The sequence below is a fragment of the Patella vulgata genome, chromosome 2 (assembly GCF_932274485.2).
Source record: "Patella vulgata chromosome 2, xgPatVulg1.2, whole genome shotgun sequence".
NCBI classification, from domain to species: Eukaryota; Metazoa; Mollusca; class Gastropoda; family Patellidae; genus Patella; species Patella vulgata.
The window spans coordinates 12450243-12473667 of NC_065880.2; the positions used below are offsets into that span (position 1 = coordinate 12450243).

The window sequence follows — 23425 nt, forward strand, 5'->3', positions numbered from 1 at the left end:
AATGAAAATATATTATATTTGTGAAAAGCTCGAAAGAAACAAAAGGGCATTTGAAATTCGTTTTAAGGTCTAGACCCAGTTCACCTTTAACTCTTAACCATGTTAATCAAATACAAATTTTCAATTATGTATTTAAAAAAAGGGCAAACTAGATAGTTCACTGCATGTCGTTAAAATATAATATAGGTTTCATACGGGTTTATTTTGTACACTCAGCAAAACATAGATCGAATATTGATCGGTACAAACCCAACAAGACATTCAGCTGTGTTATAATAATCAATAAAATAAATATGTCAATATGAATATATATATATATAAGATAGAACTAACTTTTAAATAGATGACTCCATGCATATCACAATGTAGAAACAAAAGCTGGGTTGTTTTTTGTTTCAGTTAGACCTAATTTTATCTTTGTATGTTTTTATCTCCCATTATAGAAGAGACATTGGGGCTTGTTATAAAACTAACAGCTGTGACAAGAACATGTTTGAATATATAAATTATAGAAGGTATTTTGATATATTGGATAGAAATATTTATCATTTCTGAAATATAATTACCAATACTTTTAGATAACTACAATATGAGAAATTAATATAACTATTATTGAAGCGCTGAATTTCAAACATGAATGAGCATTTAGTTAATGGGAGAGACAATAAAATTATGATGAATATTGTTGGCGATAGTCCCAATATTCAGACTTTATTTAAAGGCTCAATACCACTCGATTACCACTTTGCATTGTAATTCCACTAGATATATATACATTTAATTGGTATTTGTGGCAAACTGGTCGTCAAAACAAGGATCCAGAAATTAATGTGGTTAAAGGCTCAATACCACTCTTGTTGTAACTGAATAATATGTCCCAATCTTTATTCTGGTCAACAAATTGTACTATTTTAGAATATTTCAATTAATTGATGATACAAATTTCATCTTAACACACCTTATTTAAAAATTTTGAAAAATTCAACATAATGGTTTGAAACGTCTAACGTAAACCTTTTCAAATGAAACTTCGATTTAAAATATTTTCGAACCCTCTGGACAAGTAAAATAGGGTGTAATGGATAATTTACACAACAGTTAGGACACTTAAACATCTAGTACTTAGATAGAGATATTATTTATTTTCTAGAGCTTTCAAGCCAGCAAGAGTGTTATTGTCCCTTTAATATGTGGGCGAGGTTTATAATCACAACATGAAGATTGTGTGTACTAATTGGGGTAGATATACAAACATAATATGAAGTTTGTATTCAATTTTTTTTTTATAAACAATATTTATTCAGAAACTGAGGGGATTGGAGAACAGACAAAGCCTATATAAACCCCTCTCCCGGTTTACATAATATTACAATAAATTGAAAAACAATGAAGAAAAAAAAGGAATAGATAAAAAAGGAAATTATATATTGTATTTAATTGGATTAGGTGAGGTATAAAAACATGACAAGAAGTTTGTATTTAATGGGGTTGGGTGTGATATACAAACACGGCACGAAGTTTGTATTTAATGGGGTTGGGTGTGATATACAAAGACGGCACGAAGTTTGTATTTAATGGGGTTGGGTGAGATATACAAACACGTCATGAAGTTTGTATTTAATTGGGTTTGGGTGAGATATACAAACACGACATGAAGTTTGTATTTAATGGGGTTGGGTGAGATATTCAAACACGTCATGAAGTTTGTATTTAATGAGGTTGCGTGAGATAATATACAACACGACATGAAGTTTGTATATTATGGGGTTGGGTAAGATATACAAACACGGCATGAAGTTTGTATTTAATGGGGTTGGGTGAGATATTCAAAAGGGGGGTTGGTATGGCCTAGTGCTCTAGAGTGCCGCGCTTCGACCTCTTGCTGGCGGTCACCTCTGGCTTGCGGCTGTGGTTTCGATCCCTGGTGTGAGAAATGAAATGAAATGAAATGGGGTTTAACGTCCTACTGTTCTGCTCCTAACCTGGGCTAATGAAGACGGGCATACGCCATACAGTGTGCTATGAGGGAAATTTTGCCCGGACAGCGGCACTACGGCCTACTCTTATATCGAATTCCAACTGCCAAGGGATCTTTTACGTGCACGCCAATGTGTACACGGGACCTCGGTTTTTCGTCCCATCCGAACGACTAGACAGCTTTCCTTGTCAGCCCCTCCGCCTTGCATCACTGACAAGGGAGAACCACGCCGGAAAATCTGGATGAACTTTCTCGGCCAATGCAGGATCGAACACCCGACCTCCAGGCTAGCGAGCTAGCGTCTTACCCACATAGCCACGTGATCCCCCCTGGTGTGAGCGTATGTGGCTTGGAGATAGGGGCACCTTCTCAACCTCGTGGGTTTATACCCCGGGTACTCCGGTTTCCTACCACAGGAAAGACCCCAGCACGTGCGCTAAAAAAAAAAAACTAAAAAAATAAGACTGTCTGCTATATCACCTTCGGTGGAAGCGGACGTTAAACGCTAAGAACAGATATTCAAACACATTATGAAGATTGTATTTGGGGTATATACAAACACTTAGAACAGATGGGGGGTTGGATGGCTGAATGGTTAGCGTGCGCGCGCTGTATCATAAAGTCTGCCATTGAGTCGACTGGCGTGGTTTCGAATCCCCTGTTGTACGTGGCAACGAGTAGGGTCGCCTGTCCAACCTCGTAGGTTTTCTCCGGGGGACCCCGGTTTCCTCCAACTGCTAAAGACCCCTACGCGCAAGCGAATTATTGAAATAAAATTAAACCATATGTTAGTCCCGAAATGACCTAGTTTGTGTCGAGTGGACGTTAAACCCCATTTCTCTCTCTCTCTCTCTTAGTACAGATTGTATTTAGTAAGTGGGGTAGATATACAAACACTTGATACAGATTGTATTTTCTAGGTGGGGTAAACATGGTGTACTTTTCCTGTTAGCCCCTTACACTGACACATCAACCGTTACTTTACTTACAAACTAAAAGACTTTATATTTGTCATTTTTACAATTAAGATGGTAGACCGACATAATATACAATACTTTTACTCAATAGGCCTAATGTTAAAACGTTTCATTCGAGTCGCATGAGTCAGGAACCGGGTAACGACTTAAACCTCGCACCGCCATTGAAAACGACTGCCCATATGGAGAAAGAAGAGATCATTAATATATTTTTTTAAAGCGTTATATATGTTTTATGTTTGAAGAATGGTTTCAGTAAGCTACGCAGGGGCGGAGGGGGTTTGCAAGGTTCCTGTTAAGGAAATGTGACTATTGACAATGCATGATGCCATCATCGTCTCCAATTGACGTAGGCATACATACAGATTGAGCTTTTTAAAGAGAGAAATCCAACACCCCGTTTGACGTCAATTTTTATAATGAATTAATAGGATCACATTGTGATTTAATTTCATTGATGCAAAGCATTAATTGTGATATCACATATGTCTATATATCATTATATCGCGCTTTGAATGCTCATCCCATCTCACCATCTGATGATACAGGACAAAGCACACGACCAAGACACTTTTCTCATAAAAAGTGTTGTTTTACAATTTTTTTATGTAGTTGAGTAATGGGGTGTTTTAGACCCCCACCACCCCCGGATCCGCCCATACTTCATAAATGATTAACAAATCATTTATCAGATATTATATTTAATTTCAGAAGAGTAGAATGTAATTATTAACCAAATAAAGAGACAGAATAGTTTTAGTTATGCTACATGTTTAAAATTATCTGATATATCAGATGAGTAGAATGTAATAATTAACTAAATCAAGAGACGGAATAGTTTCAGAGTTTTAGTTATGCCACATGTTTAACCAATTATATATCTGATATTATATTTACTTGCAGATGAGTAGAAGGTAAGAATTAAATAACTAAAGAGACAGAATCAACATCTAACCGATCTGTCTCGGGCTAGTTATATAACACCTATATTGTAAACATGAAGAAATTATATACAGATGAAGAGGCTAGGTAAGTAATACTATATAGTAATCCATTGTTTTATAACACAGAGAAAGAGAGAGAGAGAGAGAGAGAGAGAGAGAGAGAGAGAGATAACACCCCCCCCCCCGACACAAACCAGATCATTTCGGGTCTAACATATGGTTCAATTTTATTTAGGGGTCTTTAGCAGTGGGAGAAAACTGGGTGACCCGGAAAAAAACCCACGAGGTTGGACAGACGACCCTTCTCCTTGTCACGTACACCCGGGGAAACGAAACCACGCCAGTTGACTCTATGACAGACCTTATGATACAACGCTAACCATTCGGCCATCCATCACCCCGAATTCATTTGCAGAGAGAGACTATAGCTAGGTCATTTCAGGACAAACATATGGTTAATTGTTTTTCAAAAATTCGCTTGCGCGTAGGGGTCTTTAGCAGTGGGAGGAAACCGTAGGACCCAAAAGAAAATCCACGTGGTTTTGTCACGTACAAGGGGGGTTTCCAACCACGACGCGTTAAACCCTTCAGTCATCCAAAGCCAATTGTTTACAAAGAACAATAGAAGATACATTCCTTCCACATAGACACGTTAACTATTGTTTACAACATTTAATATTGCAGTGTAACTTTATGCTACTTCTAAAAATAAATTAAATGAAAGAAAATGAAATGGGGTTTAACGTCCTACTATCTAGGCCATTGAAGACGGGTCTAAAAATAAAATTTGCTGGGAGTTGATGAAACACGCGTTGATGAAACATGTCGCCTTCATTTACATGGATTAACATAGACAAAATGTAATATTACCTTTATTAATTTATTATATTTTTTTTATTTTTCATTTTTGTCTATTTAGTTTGTTTTGGGGCTTTTCTTTTTATATAGCTGTTTAATGTATTTAGCTTATTATAATATAACATTAAACAAGTCTCATATTTAAGAAGATATGTCTTAACCTTGAATAAGGGGTTGTGGTTACCATTTAAGAGAGAGAGAGAGAGAGAGAGAGAGAGAGAGGGAGAGATGGGGTTTAATGTCAACTCGACACAAACTAGGTCATTTCGGGACTAACACATAGTTCAATTTTATTTCAATAATTCGCTTGCGCGTAGGGGTCTTTAGCAGTGGGAGGATACCGGAGGACCCGGAGAAAACCCACGAGACTAACAATAATATTTAATGCAATGTACTTAACTGGCGGACGGGGCAAAATTTCCTTCATAACACAATGTATGATGTATGCATGTCGTCATTTGCCCAGTGGGATCGGAACACTGGGACGTTAAACCCCATTTCATTTTGACCGAATACTTACATTACAGCCCTCCATACAACGAACTCATTCCCGAAACTCCACCAGAAGTTCTCAGTAAATTATCAGTTATTCTACTGAATATGACGTCATTTGGTCTAAATTTTATGGTGCTATTACTGTCTGTAGAAGGTAGGTATTATACTTACCGTATTATATGTGATTAGCAATCAGATCTGATGACGAACTCATCCCCGAAACTCCACTAACTAGTGTTATTACTGTCTGTAGGTATTATCTGATCGTATTATATCTGAATATCAATCATATCTGACCCTTGGTTGATGGAACGTCTACTCGAATATATTGTTATATCTATCTCGAATTCGAGTTAAAAGAATTATTCGAAAAAACTAGTTTGATAATAACCAATCCATATACCTTGACTGAAGGAATGTGTTGGAACTTCTACTTCTTTCTATTTCGAATTCGAGTTAAAAGAACAATTCAAAAGAACGAGTTTGGGCATCACCAAATCAATATATAATTGTTACGAAACAACCTGAAATTCAGAATTTAATGATTATAATCTCGTGTATAACTTTATATAATTAATATTTTTCTTGGGAAATTATACCGCTGGGTTGATTTTATTAATATATCTTTTTCAGTGATACCTTCTCAAATCCAGACATTGGTTGGAGATACTGCTAAAGGTAGTTGGTTTGGTGCTATGGTAGCAGGTGGGGCAGGTATGTGTATTGTATATTCTTTAAATAACATTTAGTAATTGGCACATAATTATATAACAATTACTATGGTTTATTACACTGTGACGTTGCAACAAGATTTCACGAGTCGTTATTTTAACCGTATGTGTATATGCTTGATAACACTATGGTCAACCCGCATTCAAAGTGTAGACTGGGCTAACCAGAACGCAAACGACTGCCATTCAACTTGGACTGCTCGCGTATTTTGATTAGAAATGACAATAACAAATTTTAAAAACGAAATTAAACCAGTTTATATAATGTGCTTTTCGGCCCATTTTCGTCCATTTAGGTTTAGCCCCTTTAACTTCTCCCAAACTTTAGTTTTTGGGTTTTTTTGGTAATTTCTTTTTTTTTTCCTTTTTTTTGAGGGGGGGGGGGGGGGCGTTTTCATAAATCTGTTGAAGGTGAAAAGGAGCCTGAGGAAAGTTTAAGAACTAACAATGATTGCTATTTATCTATATTAATTTCTGTTTTTCAGCTATAACATTTTTCTTCAGTCCTATATTTGGTATGATAAGTGACAGATTAAAATATAAAATGGGTAAAAGAAGACCCGTGATGATGATAGGAACACTATTCTCTTGGTAAATAACTACTCTACATTCAACTCAATTTAAGATTTCCTTCTTTTCCGCAGCGTAGAGTAATTACTATTTTTTCTTTTGTCGACTATCTCACTGTGGGGGTCTACAAAACAATTACTAGACATGATGATTCACCTTTTGTGGTCGTTTAGATTTTTAAAAAAAAAAAATATGAATTCTTTACTAATGACTGTATGAGGTGGAGGCATATTGGATATTGATAATGTTATAGTCAAAATTTAAATTTAATATGCTCAATGTTCACTGTGAAGAAAATTTAATTTAAAGTATAAGTAATAATTCTTTACTAAACACTGTATGATGCGGTGGCGGAGAGAAAAATCCTTTTAGATTTATTGGATATAATAATATATAATATAATATGCTCAGTGTTCATCTCGAAGAAAATTTAATTTAAAGTACAAGTAAAAAGATTCATATATTTGTATATTTGTAATTGATATTTTACAGCATTGGTTTAATAGGTATGGCTTTTAGTGCTCCACAAGTAAATGTGTAAGTTTTATATAAGTTTTATATATTTATACGCCTAGTTTGGCTTTATAACTTTAACAATAGACTTTAATACTTATATCAATACTTATATAGGTGCCATAATAACAAATAAACATAAAACATTGTATAGGAATATAGATTTATAAGTATTTTATGGCATATGGTACACTTTCTATTGGGTAAATACATATAAACATGGATTTTGGATTCCCTGAACACCATATAAAGCGATCATTAGATTCAGTTAATTTTCTGAAGAGCCCGAGTCTCCTAGCAATTATCAAACCCAGTTTTTATGAGATTCTTGATAGCCCGAATTTAATGCCCGTCAACACCTTAATTACCTATTTCATTTGTTATTTACCACTGTCTGAAATCCAGGCCAAAACTATCTGTCCATTTAGTGTCTAACGTGGCAAGGTAGACTATATTTTGCTTTAAGACAGCTACGTTTGTTATGATGTAATTTAAAATGTTTCAATAATATTACGACAAGAAAGTACCACTGTATTTGTTTGTGAATATATGACATACTGTCGTATATAATAAACCACAACTGATCATTGTGATATACAACCATCGATCATTGTGATATACAACTTTGATCATTGTGATAAACAACCATCGATCATTGTGATAAGCAACCATTTATCATTGGGATACACAACCTTTGATCATTGTGATATACAATCATCGATCATAGTGATATACAACCTTTGATCACTGTGATATACAACCATCTATCATAGTGATATACAACCATTGATCGCTGTGATATACAACATTTGATCATTGCGATATACAACCTTTGATCATTGTCATATACAACCATTGATCACTGTAATATACAACCCTTGATCACTGTGATATACAACCATTGATCACTGTGATATACAACCCTTGATCACTGTGATATACAACCATTGATCACTGTGATATACAACCCTTGATCACTGTGATATACAATCTTTGATTATTGTGATATACAACCTTTGACCATTGTGATATACAGCCATGGACTAATGTGATACACAATCATTGATCAGTTTAATACACCAGCGTTGATTGTTATTAGTTTTTATTTGTTTATATTTTCTAGGTCCACTGATACAGATGTTATAACAAATAATATTACTGTAAGTTGCTCACTATATTCAGCCACCTTTGATTATTCCTCTGTGAAATCATAGGTCGCGTTTTACACATTGTCGCGATAAGTGTCCCGGTCTCGGAACCGTTCCAGGAACGCTAAATGCGGAGTTCTTCGCAGAAAAGTTAATTTCAGTCCCTATGCAAGCTATCCGGATAAAAACAATTATGGTGGGTGATCTAGTTAAGTTTGGAGTACGAAAGAAATCAAGAGGGAATGTTACTTTTTTAGCTGTCTCTTTCGGGGTCCATAATAACAATAATATATTTATAAAGCGCTGAATATCCAACAACCAGTTGCTCAAGAGCAAAATTAGAGCCAATTGCAGATTTCGTCATGGTCGCGAGATGTAAACTGGGCTAGGGCACGTTATTTTTGGTGAGATTGTGGGTTAGAGTTAGGTCTAGGGTTAGGGTTAGGGTTAGCGTTAGCCCTGTTTACACCTCGTGACCTTACATTTGCAGTTGACCTTAATTTGTAGGCCTAACCGAGTCCATACAGTTCCTAGGGCAGCCATTTTGACAGAACTGTCAGAGCTCGCGGGAAAATGGTCAAAGTTCATTTGATGCATGCGCAATATTCCGTAATGAGAACAGTTCTCAGACCGGATAACGTTTACATTACGAAAATTGAACCGTTCCGAGAGTATCTCACTTCTGTGGTCCAAATTGGTACGCTTATGTTTGACTGGTTTACACTACAAAAAAATTTAACAGTGTCGTTCTCGGAACCGTTCATGGCACGCTTAAAACTTGTAATGTAAATGAGGCTATATATTAAACGCAGTTATCTTTGATCCTACAGCTTCTGTATCTGAAGTTTAGGTTCATATAGAACAGCTAATATTCACCTGGCTAACAACTTCTGTAACATTTGGTCGTTGTATGTGTTTTGTAAAAAGAAAAAATTGTCACGTTTCCCTTTAGAAATGATAACCCTTTCTTATTGTCTATGACGATAATTAAAACTTGCTTTATAATTATATACGCATGAATTTTTACTTCTAGTGCCATCGTGATCTTGTGTTAGGGAGATGTCAGGCTTATTGGAATGGTACAATTCCTAATTATCAACCAACGAAAGTGAATCCTCAACCCGGAGGAGTATTATTACCATCTAAAACACCGGGTCGAGATACACCCCAAACTTTACAAGAACCAGTTGGAAATCTAGGTACGTACAGATCTTATATTAATACTTGAAATACAGATGTGACGTCATCCTTTGATGTTGGCCTACCATTATTTCAAATAATAGTATGGACAACTTGTCAATCGTACATTATCTATACAAGATGAAATATTGGACTGGCGTGACATTTTTCATTGAAAAGCACGTGCTGGATAGTGTCTGTATTTTAAGTTGTTTAATGGTCTCGAGATAAAGACATTGCGTTATATATTGAAACAACACTCGGCTAACGCCTCGTGCAGTATCAATATATTACTTAATGTCTCGCTCTCGCCCATTAAACCATACGTAACGTAGCATAATGGATTATTATTATAAGAATGTCAAGGAGAGTGTTTGTGGTTTTGCATCCTTCACGTTTACTAACAAACGCGATGGACACACTAGCCGAATCATTCGGCCAAATCAATCGGCACCAAATTACAGCCGATTCCATTCGGCCGAATGGGTGGACACAGCAGGCGAATTCTTCTGACTGTCTGACTTCATTATACAAGTGAATTACGGACGGTGCAATCTCCACCAACGAATCATTTTACGAATGAATATTTTACTTCCTTCAAAATCGTATGTCAGATACCCTTGTAGGTCTAAACAACATAGACTGAAATTAATTAATTATTGAAATCTGATACCCTTTGGAATTGCCAAGCATCAATCCGGTAAGTTCGTGCAATGAGGAAAACAATTGTCAGATTGTGAGTGTTTTTCTTCTATTGAAGTCAAGAACAATACAACAGTGCTGCATATTTTAAGTGAATTTATTTTGTTTATTTTTCAGCTTTATATATTGTGTTCTTCCTATTGGTGATATTATCCCAATCTGCTGTTACCGTCCCTTTTAACGCCTTAGTGGCAGATAAGTCACACCCTTCACAACGAGGTTAGTTATATAATACTAGTATATTTATCAAACCAGACAATCCTAGTGATGCAGGGGGTATTAAAATATAGAAAGGAGTTTGTAAAATGCTGTGGAGGTGTGGATGAACCCCATTCTATATTCGAATGTCTCACTGGGATACCAAAGGATTGTATCATTAGACCTTTGGGTTTTTTTTACTTTGTGTGAATGAATTGTATAGACGATGTAATGAAATGAAATGAAATGGGGTTTAACGTCCTACTGTTTTGCTCCGAACTGGGCTAATGAAGACGGGCATACGCCATACAGTGTGCTATGAGGGAAATTTTGCCCGGACAGCTGCACTACGGCCTACTCTTATATCGAATTCCAAGGGATCATTTACGTCCTGCATAACTGACAAGGGAGAACCACGCCGGAAAATCTGGATGAACTTTCTCGGCCAATGCAGGGATCGAACACCCGTATAGACGATGTAAACACGGCGACATTATCATAATCTTTAAAGAATTATTTTTTCACAAACACTGATCCATGAACCCATGTTCCTCAAAATAGCATCGATAATGATTTAGTATAGTGAGTAAAACTTTGGCTGGCTGACCTGGAGGTGTTGGTTGAGGAAGTTTATCTGATTTTCCGATGTGGCCCCCCCTTGTTAGTGGTGCAGGACAGAGGGCCTGGCAATGAACAACGTATAGTCGTTCGGATGGGACGAGCACCCGAGTTTCCGTATACACATTGGTGTACACGTAAAATGTCCCTTGGCAGTTGGAATTCGATATAAGAGTAGACCGGATAAAATATCCCCCATTTCGATATAATATACATGTAATTCAATGCAATAATATAATTGATAACCTTATATTTCAGGTTTTAATTCGGGGGTCATGGGTGCTATGATATTATTAGGAAATGTATCAGGTGCAGCTGTTGGTCTCAGTTTTTCAGTAAGTATCGTCTACAGTAATACCTAGTAATTGAATCGATAATATCTTTCTAACAATTATACTTGATAGATAAAACTACCTTAATACTTAGTAACTGAATCAATAATACCTTTCTAATAATTTTACTTATATCTATTTTTATTTTTAAAAAAATGATATGAATTTGATAGATACAATCTATTCAAGGCAGCTTCAGATTCTTAAATCAATGTTCAAAATATCATTCCATTTGATTTTCACTGGTGGTGGTTGTCGTACACGAGGTACATACAGTTCTTGTATACAAGAAGGGGTTGGAAGGCCGAAAGGTTAGCACTTGCGCGCTGTATCATAAGGTCTGTCATTGAGTCAACTGGCGTGGTTTCGATTCCCCTGTTGTACGTGGCAAGGAGTAGGGTGGCCTGTCCAACCTCGTGGGTTTTCTCCGGGTCCTCCGGTTTCTCCCCACTGCTAAAGATCCCTACGCGCAAGCGAATTATTGAAATATTGTTGAACTCAGTTGATCCATATGTTAGTCCCGAAAGGACCTAGTATGTGTCGAGTGGACGTTAAACCCCATCTCTCTCTCAGATTTATCATTAAATGGCGGATACGAGGGTTAGATCTAAATATTAAGGTCACCTGCATATTTTGTAATTTTGTATATTTTTTTTAGCATATTGGTGTATTAAGTATATATGGTTGTATTATTGGTATATTGATATTAAGTGTAACTATAACGTGTATATCTACTGGTGAAACACCTGGTAAAGATGATATAAATACACACCCATTAGGTAAATATATTCCCAATCAATACATTTATAATTCACGTTGTCCTAATCATTACTCTATGCATCCGTGACATTAAATCAAATTAAATGATAAATATATAAAAAAAAATACCGATCGAATTAAACGGTATTTAAACTTTATCAACTCCCCCACAGTATCACAGGACATTTTTATCGATTCTTGGGGGGGGGGGGTGATGGCCGAATGGTTAGCATGTGCGCGCTGTATCATTGAGTCAACTGGCGTGGTTTCGATTCACCTTTTTTTACGTGACAAGGAGTAGGATCGCCAGACCGTCCAACCTCTCTCTCTCTCTCTCTCTCTCTCTCTCGTGTCGATTCTTGGTAGCCGATATTAGGTCGTGGATATATTATTGCATAACTGACACATAAATGGGGATATTATTTGCCTCACATCTTTATGAAGTAAAAATATAAATGACTCAATTTTGAGTTTATATTTGGAACAGTTCATATCTGACCTAAGTCACTTTGATTGCAAGCTTAAATAATAGGGACGAACAGGAACGATGAGAGGACATCGTTCGATCAGAGACCGTTCCTAGAGGAACTAGTTTGATAGGAGCCTGGAATGTGTATATAGTCATCTTGATAACAGCATGACCCGTTAAGTCTACTCATATGTGTTTAATACTTGCAAAGACATTCCCATGACCGATGCGTAAGCCCGCTGCGCAAATATCTGTTGTTTCTATGGAAACAATTTGGACGGCCATTAGTCTTGGTGGTACTGTGTGATCCCAGCTAATGATTTGGTTATATTATATTAAAATTCTTAACAAGTGAACATTTTAAATGTATTATCTTATTTGTTGTTTCAGATTGCAAACTAATCTTTTGTGGATTTTGGGAACCATTAAAAGGTAAATATTAAACATGCATTATGCAAGAGCAAAATCTGCTTATTACAAGTCTTTCTTTAGGCCTGAAATGTTATCTAAATTATCAATTAGACATTAATTAACTTATCCAGACCATAATAAACTCTCGATGTCAAGGCTAGCCTTCGATGTTGGCTGGATTAGATTCCTATATGCCGCTAACGGCCATTGATAATTAAATCAGAAAAAGTGGATAATCGAGACTTGGCTGTTTATATTTATGATTTTAGTAATGATGACCGAGACTATGCAAAAATTTCACCCGCTTCTTTCTCGGCTCATAGTGGATCAATTTGACTGAAATTTTCAGCAAATTACCTTTACACTATCTCGTTTTTAACTATTATAGCGAGAACTGCCATCTCTTTATCTTATCTCCCATAATATATCTTTGACCAACTATCAATCAAACAATAATAATTCCTATCACCCACTAGGATTATATTCACATCACCACTACTCAGTGACTTTTAGAAAGTTAATTAATCCCTTTATCTGGTTTTTGTATATCATAACCCCACTGTGCCATAGTCCTTTGATCGTGTTGTTGCCATGAATGGTTTCAACCCTGTTATTGTAATTTTGTCTATATGTATTGCTTCAAATTTTGTTATATTGTATTAGCTTGAAAACGTTGAGAGAATACACTTCGAAACGTCGCCTAAATAAATCAGTAGCTGTTTTCCATAAGTATGTTATAGTTTATTTATCTAAGTTTTACTTAGCCGACAGCTTGCTACAAACAACTGGGCTGGCGATTCCGATGTGTGGCCATTTGCGAAGAGCCGTTCAGTCATATAAGTCGATCAACCCTCGTGATAATCGAGAGTGAAAGCTGGTGGTGGTGGTGGTGTGTGTATGTGTGTGGGTGGGTTGGAGGCGCTTTTAGTACCCCCAGGTCTCTCAATATAACCAGCAATGATATGTTGGAAAAGCAAACGAATTTATCCTTATTCGAGTGGTTAGAGCACGGCATTCATCGACAAACCCATGACTTAGTATTCGGAGAATTTTAAAAGCGAAATCGGAAATAAAAATAATGCTAGATTCAAGATGATTGAAGTATTGTTGTGATGAAACATTCGCCCACAATTCCTTTCCATTTCTTTATTTTTCATAATATTTTTTATAATATTTTTCAGAACATGATTTTCGCTGGGTTTTCCTTACACGTTTTTTAATGCAGCAAGGTGTTTCAACAATAACAGGGTACGTATACAATATAATAGTGTGATGCTTGTTAAATTCATTCGGAGATTTTCAAATTACCAATTTCTTTGAAGTTGGGGATATTCATGATTCAGATCGTCAATCGACAAAAAACATGCATTTCTACCCACGATAATATCACTGTCGTGATTGTCCGCCATTGTTATTACTGTGGAGATTCCTTGAAGAAATGGGGATCACGATGGCTAAGTGGGTAAGACACTGGCTCGCTAGCCTGGAGGTCGGGTGTTCGATCCCTGCATTGGCCGAGAAAGTTCATCCAGATTTTGTGAGTGGTTCAGGGCCTGACAAGGACAACTGTCTAGTCGTTCGGATGGGACGAAAAACCGAGTTTCCGTTTACACATTGGCGTGCACGTTAAAGATCCCTTGACAGTTGGAATTCGATATAAGAGTAGGCCGTAGTGCCGCTGTCCGGGCAAAATTTCCCTCATAGCAAACTGTATGCCATATGCCCGTCTTCATTAGCCCAGTTTGGAGCAGAATAGTAGGACGTTAAACCCTATTTCATTTCATTTCATTTCCTCGAAGAAATAATTTTGAAAGACCTTATTTCATCTGACGATACTTCTCAACTACGGAAATTAACAATTATCCAATTTCCTTCTTGTATTGTTCTATTTATTGTATTTGTCAATTTTACAATTTTAGATTCTATGAAATTGAATTGCAGGTTTTTAGAGTATTGGTTGGGTGATATGGTCCAATTGCCGAACTGTTGGACAGCTTCTACATCTGTAGCTGTCATGTTACTACCTCTCTTATTTGCTGCTGCCTGCAGGTAAACAGATTTTCTTAATCATCGCGCCAATTATTGACAATTTTCGACCAATCTGGCAGAAAGTTATCTCTCCTAAAGCGGAATACAATCAGCGTAGGATTTATTTGTTTTTAGTTAATTGTCCGGTGGCTAAGTGGTTTTAAGACGCTGGCAGAATAGTAGGACGCTAAACCCCATTTCAGTTAATTGTCGTTGCAAAATGTGTCTCACATTACACATAACTAAAAAGGAAAGCAATCCATCCAATATTAGGTGATAACCAATTTTATCACCCAATAACACATTCTACAATAGATATCGCTTGTTTATCAACTTTCATAATCTACCGAGCGATATTCCTAGGTGATTGTGGCTTTACATGAAATAAAATCTATACCAAGGAATTATATATTTATTTATTTGTGCGTGTAAGAAAGGGTTGCATGATAAATAAAATCGTCTACTAGGCTTTTTTGATATCAAAATATATCAACACAAGTCGGTAAAGTAAAGCCTCGTTCGTTTTTACATTATCGACTTGTGTTGATATTTTTGTATATAAAAACATAAAAATACATTATGCTAAATCTGTCGATTACGGGTCTTTCTTTAGACGCTAAATGTTATCTAAATTAATAATTAGACATTAATTAACTTATCAAGACCATAATCAGTTCTCGGTGCTATAGTTAGCCAGCGATATTTAGTGGATTTGAATACGTTTTGTGATAGATGAAATGAACGTAAAAATGGATAATCGACAACGGTACTAATGACAATCGAGGCTTGCCGCAATTTAAATCGCTAATATCTAGGTTAAGAGTGAAGCAATTTGACGGAAATTTTCATCATATTCCATTTTCATTATCTATTTTTTTACTAGTATAGCGAGAACTGTCAGCTCTTTTTCAAGTCTTACCTAATGTCCCTGTAACAAAAGTACATTGTAGCCCCACGTTGTGTTTAACTTTGGGTCCAATACGGGTCGTTTATAATTTGAATTTTAAAGAACAAACATGTTCATTTAATCAGTTTTCTTAGCGTGAGACCATTTTAAAGGGGTTTTTTTTTAACCGCATTTCTTTTTTACATTTTTTACAGTTCGGTTATATTTGGTGTTTTATCTGATAGAACTGGTCATCGTAAAATAATTGTCATGTCTGCTGGTATGTATTCGAGTTTATGAAAAAACAAAGTATCCATATTAAGGGTTATGTCAACAGAAAAGACATAAATCGAACATCCAGAAGTACAACTTAAACACCACAAATTATAACAGCCCACATTCGTTCCAAATATCAATGTGAATTCAAAGCTCTTAGCTTCATGAATTTACGACTTCGCTGGATATTGCACCAAAGGGGGTAGATTTCGAATCACTTGCATACTAGAATGCTAATTAATGTTGGCGTCAAAAGTGGCCACTCTCGGGTCCATGATTGTCCCCATCGTTACACGAAGTTAAAGAAGGCAATTCTCTAACTCAGTATCATTCACAATCATCGACATTGCTAGTCTCGAAATGACCTAGTTGGTGTCGAGTGGACGTTAAACCCCATTTCTCTCTCTCTCTCTCTCTCTCTCTCTCTCTCTCTCTTAGCGACATTGCAAACACGACTTATTGGTCAATTTAAATCAACATATGTTGTTTTCTTACCATGAAAAGATGGGCTTCTGATATCCAATATTTAAGACAAAATGAAAATTTTAAAATTGGCACACGACTGGGTATAGATCAATAACTTTACCGTTGATACCACTAAAATTTAATATACAACTTGTTAATTTTTTTCAGCCTTTTTCATGGCAACTAGTGCACTAACAGACGCATTCATCAAAGGGGATTATGCCTTCTATGTTGCAGTTGTAATGGCCTTCATTTTCGGTAAGACTAAAACTACATTATGACAATTTAAATCAATACCTGTAATTAGATTGACCATTGCTAGGCAACCTGGCTATTATTGATTTCTGTAAGTATGGCTAAATACATAAACTAATGTGAGTGTAGCACAAAAAAACACATTAGGATCTTGCATGTTTGCAATGCATAATCTGAAAGAAAAACCCTTAGAAATATTACTTATACTCTCTTGGGTTTCATTTTTGATAGTCCATATGGCGGATCATTTCATGGTCTAACCTAGTCATTCCCAACCTTAGGTTGGATGCGACCCCATTCAAGAAGCAATCATCTGATCGGAACCGCTCGAAGAACAAAGTCACCTTTTACTATGAAACATCATCATTATTTATAGATCAAAATGTTGTAATTAGAGACTGAGGGAACCAATCGTGAGCGTGAGAGAGGAAAGAAGATTGGCAATGTGGCAAGAGGTCTATAGATCAGAGATTTATATGCTCTTCATTAAAGCAAGGCCTTTTCTCAAAAGCTTCAGGGTAGTCAAAATTGTGTGTTTGTTTAGCGAAAGAAATTGCCTGTTCCTGAAGCAAACGACAACCATTTTTACAACATCTAGACGTTGCTACTCTGCTGCGCAATTCCCGAGCTTATATAGCTACGTTATATCCCTTTACGGCAGACACGCGAACAATAGGGTCCAATCAGAGATTATGACACAAACACACTGAAATCAAATATGGTGACCTCCACGGAAACATTGACATTGAACGAACCTTGAACTTTTAGCTGGAAAGCGCGTGACTTGGTCGCGATGATCGAGGAATCTGATAGACTCCCAAGCGGGGTCAGTACCCAATGGAAATTAGTGCCGAAATATGCAGGGTATTACGTGAAGGGCTTGATAAAATATACGGGGTTAAATCGAGATCAAGCCTTTTATTGAAGATGAAGAAGTTATAGAAGAGGTTCTTTAACAAGTACAGTTTTCAAATACGCCATCTTTGTTATCTTTCTCATACGGTCTGTCATTGAGTCAACTGGCGGGTGTTTTAATTCCCCGGTTGTACGTGACAAGGAGTAGGGTCGCCTGTCCAACCTCGTGGGTTTTCTCCGGGTCCTCCGGCTTCCTCCCACTGCTAAAGACCCCTACGCGCAGGCGAATTATTGAAATAAAATTGAACCATGCGTTAGTCCCGAAATGACCTAGTTTGTGTCGAGTGGAAGTTAAACCCCATTTCTCTCACTCTCTCTCTCTCTCTCTCTCTCTTTTGTTATCTTTCAACTTATCCTTGCCAGCTTCGCGACGGCCGTAAACTTTAAAATTTATAATACGAAACAACGGCGCACTGGGTTTCGATACATGATAGTCATTATTATTTAATGATTTCCCTTTTTTTTACAGGAGTTGGATTTGGTGCATTTACGAGTGTAGATTTTGCTTTGGTTATGGACGTTTTACCAGACGAGAAAGACAAAGCGAAGGATATTGCTGTTTGGCATTTGGCGCTAGTTCTACCACAAGCATTGGCGACACCTATTGGTGGTGTTATTCTGGATATATTTGAGAAAGTAAACTGTGAAATTGGTCTGGGTTATATTATATTATTTCTAGTCACAGCCGCATATTTTGTGCTCAGTGGATCATTTGTGTTCAAAATTCGGAGAGCTAAATAATTACTCCCTAGTTCTGTGATAGATCTGTGTTAAATTATAATGAACGTGTCACAAATTGTTATTATCTTGTAAATGTCTATTTAATTATTAAAACTTTATACTTTATAAACCATTGAAAATGAATATACATCAATTTATTCATTGTGTATCATAGGCCTTCATATAAAATGAAAATGAATATAATGAAAATGAATACACTTCAATCTAGTCATTGTGTATCATAGGCCTGCATATAAAATGAAAATGAATATACTTCAATCTAGTCATTGTGTATCATAGGCGTTCATATAAAATGAAAATGGATATACATCAATCTAGTCATTGTGTATCATAGGCCATCATATCAAATGAAAATTAATATATTTCAATCTATTCACTGTGCATTATAGGCCTTCATATCAAATGAAAATGAATATACTTCAATCTAGTCATTGTGAATCATAGGCCTGAATATATAATGAGTATGAATATATTTCAATCTAGTCATTGTGTATCATAGGCGTTCATATAAAATGAAAATAAATATACTTCAAGCTATTCATTGTGTATCATAGGCTTTCATATCAAATGAAAATGAATATATTTCAACCTGTTCATTGTGTTACATAGGCCTGAATATATAATGAGTATGAATATATTTCAACCTTTTCATTGTGTATCATAGACCTGAATATAAAATGAATATGAATATACTTCAACCTGGACATTGTGTATCATAGGCCTTCATATTATCCTAATTACATAGTGTATCTATATAAGCTTCGGTACAGGGTACAATTTTAAAAAAGACCATTGTATCAACAAAAGGTGATAAATTTTATTTTTTAAGAATGTCGCTCTGAAAAGCGCACAAAATTGTTGTTTTATTTCGAATGTTCACCTTTCCAACCCCATTTTACAGGGATCCATTCCACGATTTACCAAATTTATGACGAGGCTATTATACATTATTCCTTTAAGATTTACGTGTATTCGATTTGCGATTGTTGTAAATGAGTATAAGTGAAAAAATGTAATATAAACATTACCAAAGCCAAGTCTATGTCGTATCTATTAAATGAATTCAAGATGTCCTATTCCACGGTTCTGGATAACCATGTCTATATACCCACAACGATGATGTCATTTCAGAATCAGATATTTATAATGAAAAGTTTCAGGCAAGGTTGGCAGGCTTTATCGCCACATTTAGAGTTACACACTTTAACGTATTTGCATTTTGTGGAATATGGGACTGCCCCTTTAAGGATTGCATGAACGGTATCGAATTGTTTCTTCTTAGCCAGAATTGTGTAACAGGAAATATTCAGACGTGGAGGTGTGTTAGTTGTATTTTACGTCCGCTTCCGCTTCCACCGAGGTGATATCGTAGACAATAACATGTTATGTATACATGGTGTAATATTATACAATGTGATTAGTGAAAAAAGGATTAAAGAATTATTAGATATTTATATATATGTACAGAAGACAGTAAAAGACGGGACGGAACGTTTTATGACAAGAGCAAAATGAAATAAGTGCGAGTGGGGACAGACATACATTAAATTGATGTGGAGGGCGACATCTTGTAAATTGTAGTTATGAGAGCTTTTACGGAGAGATATATATGTCTGTTTTAAAACTCAATTTTTAAGAATCTGTAATATTTTTAGTAAATTGTAAACATACATATTATTATCTTAGGCTTTATTCATTAGTTCTATAATTATGTATATGATTATTATTAAGGCGCCAAACATAATAATATAGTAAATACTATAGAGTATTAGCATGCAGTTAATGTGATAATTTATGTATATAAATGTGTATTTTCTATTTTAATTATGTAATTGTACGTATCATTGTGCTTGTGCTAGGTTCCCACTGTTACGATGCGTTACGATAGGGGAGAGAGAGAGATGGGGTTTAACGTCCACTCGACACAAACTGGGTCATTTCGGGACTAACATATGGTCCAACTTTATTTCAATAATTCGCTTGTGCGTAGGGGTCATTAGCAGTGGGAAGAAACCGAAGGACCCGGAGAAAACCCATATCTGGTTGCAAATTGTATAAGCTTTCTGTGGAACAATCATTCTCGTCCAAAAGTCTGTTTTGTGACAAAAATGTGACTTAGATCGTTCTTCCCCTAGAATCTTCATATTATGTAATCCTTGAGTGGCATATAGCGATTAAGCGCATTAAAAAATACAACACAATTTATATGGAAAACAATCACTGGTTTGTACACATATACCACGACGTTTCGACAAGTATCCTTTTATCATTTTCAAGTACAAATGATGTTGAAAACGATAAGAGAATACTTGTCGAGACGTCGTGCTATATGTGTATAAACCAGTGATTGTTTTCCATATAAATTATGTTGTATTTGTTTTATAAATGTATGGTTGTAAATCTTGTTTGAGAGATACTCTTTAATCTTGCAATAGATCACACGTCATGTTTTAACGATTGAGTAACCACAAATCGAAGTCTCTCAAACACAAAAACTGAATTCGACAAAATAGGAATGTTGCATATTTCAATTTTATGCTGCAGACATTGGGTATAAAATGTGGGTTTTAAAAGGCTACAGTCAGTACAACTCTTACAGTTTTGTGAAAGATGCAAGGATATGCCCAGTTTGCGGCCCCAAGTTTACAAAGCTTTCTCAACTTTAATCACTGTTTATGAGAAAAATCTTTGATCCTGCAGAAACGCGAACCTTTACACATAGTTTCTTATTGATGTATTTGATACATTAAAACAACATTGGTTTTAGAAAGTGCTATATTGTAATTAAAATAAGGCCAACAATTTTGAATAAATTCTTAACTTAGTCTCGGAATGCTTTGTAAACTCGGGACCTGATCTCCCTGATCACCGAAAACGCGCCATTACGTGGGCAATTCATATGAGTGTACTAGGGTGCCTAAATACGTTTCACTGTAAAATAAAGTTGTCATGGCTGCACTATAGTTTCGCCAGCACTTGGTATATAGCTTATCAATTTTATTAGTTTAATTGGAAACGTTCACCACTTCATTGATAATTATTTTTACACCAATAATATTAACGATTAAACCAACCGAATTATGCAATTTAATGGTGTGGCTACTTTATTCATAATTGTTCCTTTTACTTTTACATAATCATACCTTACTGTAATATAATAATATGTTTCTGCTTGTGCATCAATGTTTTGCTTTATTCGTGGGATTCAAAGAAATGACCAACAATCGAAAGAATATAATAATACGGAGCAGCACTTCAGTTGTGACAAATTATGGTACTGTATACTTAATGTAACCGATCAGAAATATGTAATATCTGGACTATAAAACATTTACGGCTTTGAATTCAGCCTTTTTATAATTATAATTAATACTTTATTGAATTTTATTGAAAACAGAATTTACGGGCGGGGATTCACCACAGCGTTTATATCGAAGAAATCTGATCCTATTTCGTTTCGTTTTTTTATAGTTCAAAATTTCGTTTTACTTGTCTTTACTACACTGGGAACTGGAAGAGTTGTTATATAACCGCGTTCTAATTGATGTGAGGGATTAGCCAATGAAATGGTCTGTTGCAGCGAGTTCTTGGCCTGTGATGCACAGAACTGTGGGTATCCTACTAGAAACGCCGATCGGTTAATCAAATATCTGACGTCATAGGGTCAAAAGCCGCTCGTATAGCCCCTGACACAACCTCCCATTACAACTGGCCAGAAAGTATAAAAAAAAACGAAACGAAATATAGATTTGTTTTTTAATCAGATTGATAACGAAGTGTAAATAATTTTTTGTAAAAATAAACCAATCCATCGCAGTGGTATTTGTCATGTTTCGATCATCATCAGATATCAGATATATTGTAATGTCACTGTTATTTTACAAACGTTAATCGAGCTGGGAAAAAGGGTGTTTATTTTTAGCCCTATTATATTTTATTGTGATACTTATAATGATCAAAGTATGTAAATAGTATGATATATCATTCAATAATGTGGGTGTAAATAAACAATTTTAAAAATGTAGAAACGTGTCTTTTTAGTTAAAGGGGCATTATGTAAGATTAGATAAAGAGCTGGCTGTTTTCACTACAGTAGTTAATAACTAGATAATGTAAAGGGAATATCCTGAAAATTTCAGTCAAATTGCTCCACATTTAACAGAGATATTAGCAATTGAATTTTAGACCTAGTCTCGATCTCCATTACTAAGTCGGTACGATAAAAAAACATGGTCTCGATTATCCATTTTGGGTTTAATCATCGATGAGCATTGAGCAGCAGATTGGATTCAAATCCAGTGAAAATCCGATACATAAGATGACATTCAGAGTTGATTAAGGTCTTTTCATGTTAATCAGTGTCTAATTAATAATTTAGATAACATTTAATCGGGCCTAAAGAAAGACCTGCAATGGGCAGATCTACCTCTTGCATAATGTATGTTTAATGTCATTGAGGATCTAGTTCTGAAATGCATAGAAGTCCCGACACAGATCAGACAGAAACCTTTTGTTGTGAATACAACTATAATATACTATTGTCGGGATTCGATTGAAAATTGTATTTGTTGCAACAGAATCTGCCCCCGTATCGATAAACTTTTATTAAGGGATAAAACGTTGCATACAGTTCTTATTGCAGGCGCGGATCCAGGGGGACGGATCCAGGCTTCACCCGGCGCCCCCTCTCCCCCCATTTTTTTGGGTAGCGAACAATTTTTTGCCCAATATATTCTCGCGGGAAAGGAATTAAGAGTCAGTTTAGGTTGGAAATCGTAATTTACCCCGAAACGAGCCCATAGAGCCCCGGGCTTCGCACTCATAAGTGGGGGCAGCACCCCCCCCCCTTTCTGAAAATCCTGGATTCGCCCCTGTATTGGACTGGTTTTCAGTCATCTGAAGATTAACAAACATTTGTAATCATTTATTCTGCAAATATTGCCTTTTCCGAATTAACATTATTTCGGAAGCTACTCG

General features: G+C 35.9%; 1 protein-coding gene across 2 annotated transcripts in view; it reads left to right on the forward strand.

The window, feature by feature from the left end:
- LOC126812041 (uncharacterized) overlaps positions 1-22476 on the forward strand; it is a 42096-nt gene extending 19620 nt beyond the window's left edge. Inside the window, exons 2-17 of one of the 2 annotated variants that reach the window (XM_050538213.2) lie at positions 3859-3984; positions 5285-5406; positions 5886-5966; positions 6469-6574; positions 7046-7090; positions 8190-8226; positions 9248-9413; positions 10213-10314; positions 11170-11246; positions 11902-12022; positions 12862-12903; positions 14064-14130; positions 14824-14931; positions 16012-16076; positions 16706-16795; positions 18177-22476. In XM_050538213.2, the coding sequence (XP_050394170.1) occupies positions 3953-3984; positions 5285-5406; positions 5886-5966; positions 6469-6574; positions 7046-7090; positions 8190-8226; positions 9248-9413; positions 10213-10314; positions 11170-11246; positions 11902-12022; positions 12862-12903; positions 14064-14130; positions 14824-14931; positions 16012-16076; positions 16706-16795; positions 18177-18448 (1533 nt within the window). In that variant the 5' untranslated portion in view covers positions 3859-3952 and the 3' untranslated portion in view covers positions 18449-22476. Of the gene's footprint in view, positions 1-3858; positions 3985-4668; positions 4760-5284; positions 5407-5885; positions 5967-6468; positions 6575-7045; positions 7091-8189; positions 8227-9247; positions 9414-10212; positions 10315-11169; positions 11247-11901; positions 12023-12861; positions 12904-14063; positions 14131-14823; positions 14932-16011; positions 16077-16705; positions 16796-18176 lie in introns of those variants that run through there. The other variant, XM_050538212.2, reaches the window with a different exon arrangement.
- The last annotated feature ends 949 nt before the right edge of the window (positions 22477-23425 follow it).